Raw genomic sequence first — 9,843 nt, 5'->3', positions numbered from 1 at the left:
GGGTCTCCGGACCCCTCACTCACCGTACGAAACGCGATAGCATACTGTTAATATGCCACCACTTCACGCCGGTTTTCTATGAGGGTGTGGTAACTTCCCCGGTGCGAGCTTGACCCAATTTGTGCCGAAGTAGTGCTTGACTCCCACTTCAATGCTCTCAACCTGTTCCTTAAGTTCTTCAGCCATAGCATACGAGAGCGTTACTTTCTTCGCAAATTCCTTGTGCACAGCGCGTTGGATATTAGTGAAATGGTCAGCGAACACTGGGATGCCGACCAATGGAACACCAAAGTGGATCGCTTCGGTGGTCCATAGCAGACCACCGTGAGTGATGAATAACACGCAGTTTGGATGAGCTGCAATTTTGTTTTTTTTTTTTTAATTAGCTTTACTAAGTTAATAAATTAAGTTTACAATTATAATTCTACGCAACTACTGTTAATGTTGCCGATAGTCGATAGTCGTCAGTTGATAACAAATCCCAGCCAGTCGCAAAGTGGGGGTAGTTGGGCGGAACATTGCACAGGTAAACAATGTTTTAACACCAAGGCACAATCCGTACGAATGCCCTACGTTTCGTTGATTCGACATTCTAGGGGATTCGATAGCTGCACAAGTTTTGATGAGTTATGAAAAGTGACATCTGTATCTGATTATTTATTATCATTATGAATATCGGAACATAATTAAAATCTGAAAAACATACTTTTACCTCTTTGACTTTAAGTTTTAGTTTTATAGAATTGAAATGCTTTATGAATGAGAAATTTTGAAAGAATAGGAAAAAAATTATCACGAGGCGGCATTCGAACCCGTGTTGTTTTGTCATACCGCAGCAACGGCAAGCCTCTGGGTCACTCGTGACCCCGCCTCAACAATCGAATTTCTTCTACTTTTTCGGTTTTCTGTGCCTAATTGACATTAGGTGTCCATCAGGCACATAATACCGCCATCTATTGAGATGATAAGGAACCATCTCAACCAATACGAAACATCATTTCAATGATTACAGTATTGTATCGATGGAACGCGGCCTTTGTTAAATTTAAATTTTAGTTAGAAGTTTAGAATAGAAATAAAATTATCATCAGGATTCGAACCCGCGTTGTTTTGTCATACCGTAGCAACGGCAGTCTTGATCCCGCCTTAGTAATCGAATTTCTTCGCCGGAACCATATTTCTATGACTGCCAAAAACTATGTTTAAGTACATGTAAGGAGGTAAGTCTCGTAATAAAAAAAAACTTATTGTACATATAATTCATTTAATTTGTTTTCTTATTTCCTATATTTTTGTTAGATTTTTTAACTATTCTTTTATACAGTTTTCGTATGAAATGCAAAATAGTTACAAAAACTGCTAAAACAACAGCAAATAAGTCGAGGTAAAGCTTCTGGTACCAGGGCAGCATAAGTGCGGGAGAGCGCAGATGCGGCGCGCCATTTGTCTTAACCACGTGTTCTACCCAGTGCACCAGCTCATCGCCAGGTGTTACTGGACGGTCGTGGTACACTAGCGACAATTCTTTCGCCCTTGCCGCATACCTAAAAGTAAGCTCGAACATTTACAATTATATAGCCAAAGAAAACCAAAAACTACATGATTTGATCATTAACCAGTACTATTATAATAGCCACTAAAATATGTAACGTATTTATGACTGATGAGAAAATATATGAACGAAACTTACGAATGTACGATGATACGAAATTAAAAATTGATATATTCGTATAAATTTTCATTTAGTCTTTTTCGCTAATCGATATCTCATGACCGTTTTGTTTTAAATAACTTTCAATTAATAAAATAATATATTCTCACTTGGGATCGCTCAAAATGCTTTCAACCTGTTCCTGAATTTCTTCAGCCATAGTATACGAGAGCGTTACTTTCTTCGCAAATCCCCTACTCGCAGCGCGTTGGATATTAATAAACTGGTCAGCAAACGCTGGAATACCGACCATTGGAACACCAAAGTGGATAGCTTCGGTGGTCGATAACAGACCACCGTGAGTGATGAACAACACGCAGTTAGGGTGCGCTGTAATTTAAAAATAAATGATTTATGGATGCTCATTGAAGACATTCATGAAATTGAAAAGCCGGTAATTAAAAACATTAAGTTTTTGCCTCTTTTTAATTAAAAAGTTATCAACCCAATTAAGATTCCTAAATCTAATATTTCAAATTATCGTGTCACAGTTTTCGTTGCCATACTACTCCGAAACGGCTTGACCGATTTTGATGAAATTTTTTGTGCTTATCCGGTATCTATGAGAATCGGCCAACATTTATTTTTCTAAATGATCAGAGTAAGGTAGAACAGCGTTTGCCGGGGCAGCTAGTATCATATACATTTTTATGTCGTAACTGTTAAAGGTATAATCAACCTAACTGTAACATTTATTTATTCAACTACACTACATTTTGTAATAGAAGTTTATTTACTACGATGATAAATCTCATTCATAGGAATTTACTTTGAACACGTGTGGCCCAGTCTCCTTTATCTGTCTATGAAAACCTTAAAAATAATACACATAATAATCATTCCAAACCTAAAATGCTCTGCTGCGGTGCCCACTGCACGATGTGGACGTTCTTCGGCCGATTTGGTAAATCTTCTCCAAATTTCCAAATAACAGTCTGTTTCAACTCTCCTAATACCTTAACAAGGTCTTCTTTTAATTCCTTTGGAAAATATTCACTCCGCAAATTGGATCCCATGCTGAAGTAAATTACTCCATGTTTTGCATTATCCATGATTTTCTTGAGGTCCTGAAAAAAAAATATTATAAATTTACTTAGTAAAGGGGAAAAAGCAAATTTGTTGGATTGACGATTAAACCATGAGGATTTACTTATAAATAAAAGGACAACAACATTTTTGTTATATATGTACATAAGATTCTTTTAGAACCGTGAAAGTTAAGTAAGAAGTTACTGAAAGTAAAAACATTACCTCTGGCAGAGGTTTAACGTTCGTATCAATATGGTAACCTCCAATTGGCTTGTAACTCTGAGGTAATCGAGCAGCCCCTCCCATTGACGGGTGAGAGTTACCCAGCATCAAAGACGCATTGTATCTCAAAGTTTCCAACGAAGGCACAGGTTTGTTCTTATCTCTAATATGGGGTACTATGAATTCTTCGTAGTATTTTTGTTCCAAGTCATACGTGACCCTGAAAAATTTGCTTATTATATTACGCAGTTTTAGTCAATAGCGACAATTATTTTATGCATGATTAATCAAATATTAAAATATTTTTTTTTGAACAACTGAATGAATTTACTATTACTATGTACTTGCCCCCAGGTTCGAGATAAGAAATTCTATTACTCAATAAATATATTCCCACAGCTGGGATACAAGCTTCCTATAACAGTTCCGGCCATAATCCACCACACTGCCCAAGTGCGGGCTGGCAGATGTCACTTGTCGTCGAACTTTTAAGTCTCGGGCATCCCGGTTACTCACGATTAACTCAACATTATTAAGTCATTTTAAAATCTCTTAAGTTAAGCCTACCGATATAACAGGTTCTTCATATAAAGCTGTGTGAATAGCTGCTTTGCTCGCTGCCAGAAGGAAAATGGAGGGATTTCAGAAGAAAAGATATCCGGGACATATGCTGGGTTGGGCACCTCATCTATCAACTTGAGCACCATCCAATGCGGATCCACAGTTGAGAACCAGATGAATGGGCAATCGTAAATAACTGGTATACTGTGAATAGAAGTTAAATTTATAATTTTAATCAATGTGAAGTTATCTGTCATTGTTATACCTATTTTGAAAATAAACACTTTAATTTTTAGTTTTATAGCATTGAAATGCTTTATAAATGAGAAATTTTGAAAGAATAGAAAAAATTTGGTCATGAGGCAGGATTCGAACCTGCGTTTCTTGCATATTTCTATTTAACAAAGGCCGCGTTCCATCGATACAATATTGTAATCATTGAAATAATGTTTCGTATTGGTTGTGATGGTTCTTAATCATCTCAATAGATGGCGTGGGGTGCCCCATAGGCACATGAAACCGAAAGAGTAGAAGAAATTCGATTACTGTGGCGGGATCACGGGTGGCCGAGAGGCTAGGCGTTGCTACGGTTAGGCAAGAAACGCAGGTTCGAATCCTGCCTCGTGATCAAATTTTTTCTATTCTTTCAAAATTTCTCAAAACTAAACACTTCAAATTGTCAGCGTTAGGTCCATCAGGAGGCACCAGATTTCAAATATAAAAACAATCACCAAATACAGTTAACCCAGGCGGAAGTTCCCAATCAAAATCTCAAAAATACAGTCGAATTGAAAACCTTTTGGAATCGTTGGTTAAAAACTTCTTACCCAGCATACAACTCTGAGAACATCCATTCAGCTATTATGGCATCAAATTTTTGACTCTTGTCCTTAAATAGCCGTTGTACAACTGGAATAGAAATAGCTTTTGCCCCGATTTCCAATAAAGTTAACATCAGTAAGCGCGGATCTTCCATACCAATCTCATTGTCCATCAAAGCCTTTATATTGGCCATTTGTTCTGGAATGATAATAAATAAATACTTGTTAAGTCGATACATTTTGCTTTCTACTATCTATTTGGTTCGAAACTTAGCAAAGTTTCTCATATACAGAATAACGTTGACTGTAACAATTATAATTATATTAACCCATTTGCTTACTAATAAAAAATACAGTTTTACATTTGTAAAAATGTATATACATACGTTGGTATTTAGTAGTTTAACTTCTACAGATTTTTTTTATGTTATAGCGGGCAATTGATCTGGCGATTTACCTGATGGTAGCGATCACCACCGCCCATGAACATTCCAGAGGTAGTGACTCTGCGGATATGCTGTCCGCTTTTTAGGTAAGGAAAAAAGAAAGGATTGACGATTAGAAAGAAAGAGTCGACTGGGACGGGTGAAGAAAAGGAAACGGGACTCCTGCCTAGAGCCTCGAATCATAAATGTACTGATAAGTAATTCGATATATTGTAAACAGTATGACCATTAAAATTATGTACCTGGGAAAACATCCTTACTTCCACTTGCGTATATTATGTTCGTTAGATTCTTATGGGGCATAACATTGTCCGGCATGGCAGTTATGTAGGTCACCTAAAAGAATTAATACTTTTTTTTATATAACGAAATACAATTTAAAATAAAACCGGAGGGAGTCGGGACTCGTGACTCCAAAGGTTTCGTACTAATAACCTAGAGATCACTGCAACGAAAAAATGGTCTCCCATCCAATTTTTGACCATGCCCACCGTTGCTTAATTGCGTTATTATTTTTTGTTAAAGCAGCAACAGAAATATTTATTTTTACCACACCATTTTGTACTCGTCGGAAAACAGATTCTGGAAGCATGTTCCAGTCTTTCAGTCAAGTTAGCTCCAGATTCGAATAAAGACTATGAAGTCTGGTTACATGCCACGTCCCCCTTACTGCAGTATATGTCCCAATTTAATGTGTTCAAAATATAATGCTATTAATATCATTCTATCGACAGAAATTACAAAGATACCAATAAACATATCTTTAACGAGTAAACATAATGGTAAGATATGGCAATCATTCTCATTGTTTTGTCAAATTATTCTTCAAGCAACATACTAAATCAACAGTGATTATTATTTTCATTCCAATCAACAGAGTTACAGTAAATCGCATTACCTTATGTCTGATGCGCATGCATTCAACGAAATATTTGCATGTGTGTGTGGCTTTGTGTAACGTACAGAGCCAGCCAAGCAATTGATTCGTGAATTGTATAAATGTTTGCATGCTTTATTTTATCTATTTGGACTCCCAGGACTCCCGGAGTTTAGTGAGTGAGTCTACAATTAACATCAGGGCCATATTGATAGGCAAGCTTCTCATAATGACACCGAACATATTTTGACATCCACTCTATATTGTAAATTACTAAACACGCATCCCGGAACCGCTCGGTTATCAAGTTTCCCGTTTTATCCCAAGGGAGCATTTAATCGTAATAAAAATTATCCTATCACCCAAGTCAGCTCATAACAAATTTCCCTGTCTGTATAACAAATTTCATAAAAATCCGTTCAGTAGTTTCAGCATGATTGACGGACAAACATCCAAACAAAAAACTTTCACATTAATAATATTAGTGTGATATATATAAAGTTATAGTCATAAATAAAGTTCTAAACACAGTTAGATCAGTCTCTCTTAGATCAGTAGCAGGATGGATCCGGAGAAATTAAAAATTTCTGCCTATATTTTATTATTTTAATATAGTTATTTTGTTTACCGTATGTCCCGCATTAGTGAGGTGTCTCACAATGCCATCTCCGAGAATAGCGTGACTTCTACTAGGTATGGGACTTATCACTAAAAAGTTATACGGCTCGCAATAGCACACCATGAGCAACACGCAAAACACGCTTAAAAAACGTGACGTCATTTTCTGAAGAAAAAAAGAAAGGTTATATATACATATATACACTTCCACTGAGTGGGGTCACTCAATACTTTCTTCCAATCACTTTCATCGTAAGACGTACAATTATTTTAACAAAAAACTAATCATCTTCAAATTGTCATAACTAGTCCAAATTTAAATAAGACGGCTTTATAAGTTAGAGTTTTTACATATAAAAAGAATCATAAAATTTTTATCACGCACTTAAATTTACAACACAGTTGAAAAGAAACTTTCTTCCTTTTCTCGAAGTCTTCTAGAAAAGGATATAACTCGCGTTTTTAATTTTGTACACATATGATGCACTATTTGGAAATCTTTATGTAATTGTGCTTTTAAATCGAATGTTTCTTACGAATTACATACAATATTTTGTCGCAGTTGTTAATATATAGTTACAATGAATAGCTGAAATAGATTAAGACCAATTTTAAGAAATGCAAAGTCATTATGCCTTATCATGTAAAGCAGCGTTATGCCGACCATATCGGCATATAACAGATGCTCAGTGCTCTCTCCTTTTAGATCGCCACACAAATATGCGTATATGTTCTAGTTTTAATTTTGTTATTCATTTTATTTTTGTTTTCTTTATTTTTATTGATTTTATATTGTTTGCTGTTTTCTCTGTATTTTTTGTGTGGTGTGCTTAATAAATGTATATTATTATTATGTGTATCTCTCCATAATACTCGGGTACCTCCAGAAGGAAAGCACCCGGTCTATTGGAAGGCTTACACGCAGAGGCCCTTTAGAGAATTTATTGTGCTGTGGGATACCATCTTAGGAAAAAAATAAGCAAACACTTTGTGTATAAGACCTACGCAAGAGCCCTTGATATAAATAATCGATAACGCACCCATCATCAGCAGTGGTGGCTCAGGCTCTCATTTAGAAGTCCCAGGTTCTCACCACTGAGCCACCACTGCTTATTCAGCAATGCTATGTGAGAATAGATTGAAAAGACCCTTCATTTAGAGTCTAGACAGCGAAAAGAGTGGAAATTTTTACGATGAGTCAATCCACTCAAATTGACTCATCATAAAAATTTCCACTAATCGTGGATTGCGTACTCGATTTCAAAAGCATATTACATTTAGGTATGTACAGATTATGGATATAAATACAAAATAAAAATTTAATTTACTTAATTAAGCTAAATGAGCGTGGTCATCGTTACGTACAGAATCGATTATCAGATTATTACGATAGGCCCATCGCGATAAAATCTTAATATCAGTGTTGAATATGTTTAGTAACGTTGAGCGTTAGTTTGTCGATAATCTTTAATTAAATGTTTATTTATCAAGATAGTGATAAACTTGTCATATAAAAGGTGTTAGGAAAATTTAAAAATGAAAAAACAACTTTCTAACACGCTTTTATTAGCTTGGCCTGTATGTATGTATGTATGTACGTATGTAATGGAATCTCTGAACATAATTTTTACCAATTTCCAGAAGTCTGATTAATTTGAAACCGAATTTGGACCGATGACAATGCAATACTTTAATAATAGTTTTCCCTTATCCTTACTGGATTTGCCAGGATTAATAAATTCTTTTATCGATCCTTTGTGGGAGAGGGAGTAAAAACTAATTGATAAATTATACTTATTTCTAAGAGAGTTCTACAGTAGACGCGGCGAGGACACTTTAACGGCGTTAACCTAAGATTTTCCATTAATTAGGGCGTAAAACTAACCACAATCATGAGAATGGGTTCCGTTGGTCCGTAAGAGCGATTAATTTCGGGTTAATTCCCGTTGATCAGACAATACTAAAAAAAAAGTCTAAATAATTAATTAATTCCCAATATGAGTTTGTAACAGACTATATATTAAAAAAATAAATTATACTTAAAAAAAACTAAAAAAAAACACGCTTTTATTGCGAATTGAACTAAAAACTAGAAAATAATTATTCATGGCAAAGAGTTTATTATAACTGTAGTTGCAGATGAAATAATCGGTCATAATGTCAACCTCAAAACAAAATTATAATAAAATTTAAGTTATTAACACAATTATTCAATTCAGAGTAAAAAGCGTGGGGTGCTTAATATTTTTAGATATTATAATCATCAATGCCAGTCATCATCATCATCCCCATCATCCTATATTAATTGTTCCCACTACACAGGTGTTAATCAATAAACGAGATAATAATAATGCTGTTTATCATTGACTCATTTTCAACCGACTTTAACCTAAACTTTTTACCGGGCGAACTGATTTTTGTGATTGTTTATTTTTTGAAAGTGGACTCCCGTGTTGGAAGGTAGCTTACCTTCCTTTTTATTTCTTTTCATATAATTATGGTTTTATTCATCGACTTATAAATCCAGTACTTATGCCATGCCATATGACTTGCACATAAAAACAGCTCAGATAAGAACACAGTATGAATATGAGTCAGGACACAACACACATAACACACACGCATACAGATACAAGTCTTTTAATCATGTGCATACACAATGACGGACAGAGATAGCGTGACGTACCCGCACTGAAGTGTGAACGCGATAGCAGACGTCTCGACGTCTTCTTGCGGCGAATCCCCCGAAACTGTCCGAATCTCAAATCTTCCATCCGTTTATACGATACGATCAACAGACAAAATGCACAAAAATTTAAAATGTTGGTTTAAAATAAATAAATATTTATCCTATTCTAGATAGCTGGATTAAAATATAGGCAATTTTTTATCCCGATATTCCTACTGGATACGGACTTACACGGGTGAAACCGCTGGGCGCAGCTATGGGGCAAAATATGTACATGTCTCACTGATCGGTTTTCTTTATGGTCAAGTAGGTGATCAGCCTTCTGTGTCCTACCAAACCGAGGTCTGGTCCAGGTCATGCTAGTACCAGGTCGATGCAGGTAACGATTTGGCAAATTATGTTTGTTATAGTAGAAGGAATGGAATACTTATTAAGTACTAGGTCGGCCGCTGGTGATCGGTCGCTTTGATAAGTCTTAAGAGGAAGTCTATGGCCATGACAACATTATGTCTTCATGTAATGACCGAGTTTATTCATTTAAAATATAAAAGATTTTTAATAGATATTGTTTCTTAATTCGACCGTATTTCATATATTTTCGGGTATTTACTCGGTAACTTGGTGAGTTTTCAACTGATTGACTTGAATCTTTTGGTGTTTGATAGGAAATTATTGTCATTCTGTGCCATTATAGAGTTAGGAATGGTACTTCCCTCCCCAGCATCGTCAATGACCTTTTTTATTTACTTACAAAGAAGCGCAGTAATTTGTTTACCGACGTTAGATCTTCAAATAGATATAACAATTTAAATTCATTGAGCGTTGGCAGCATCTCGACGAGGTCAGTTTGCATGTCGCATTGGGAGATC

General features: G+C 35.6%; 1 protein-coding gene across 1 annotated transcript in view; it reads right to left on the bottom strand.

The window, feature by feature from the left end:
- Window positions 1–1,264: 1,264 nt before the first annotated feature.
- Window positions 1,265–9,843, bottom strand: part of LOC119829171 (UDP-glycosyltransferase UGT5-like) — a 9,060-nt gene continuing 481 nt past the window's right edge. The window contains exons 2-8 of the mRNA XM_038351573.1: window positions 6,299–6,451; window positions 4,351–4,427; window positions 3,530–3,727; window positions 2,963–3,182; window positions 2,559–2,778; window positions 1,822–2,041; window positions 1,265–1,544 (exon numbers count right to left, since the gene is read on the bottom strand). Of these exons, the coding sequence (XP_038207501.1) occupies window positions 1,265–1,544; window positions 1,822–2,041; window positions 2,559–2,778; window positions 2,963–3,182; window positions 3,530–3,727; window positions 4,351–4,427; window positions 6,299–6,451 (1,368 nt within the window). The remainder of the gene's footprint in view (window positions 1,545–1,821; window positions 2,042–2,558; window positions 2,779–2,962; window positions 3,183–3,529; window positions 3,728–4,350; window positions 4,428–6,298; window positions 6,452–9,843) is intronic.

This window comes from Zerene cesonia, chromosome 9 (genome assembly GCF_012273895.1).
Source record: "Zerene cesonia ecotype Mississippi chromosome 9, Zerene_cesonia_1.1, whole genome shotgun sequence".
Classification (NCBI taxonomy): domain Eukaryota; kingdom Metazoa; phylum Arthropoda; class Insecta; order Lepidoptera; family Pieridae; genus Zerene; species Zerene cesonia.
Note: the sequence above shows the minus strand (reverse complement) of the source record. Positions and strands in the feature narration are given on the sequence as shown.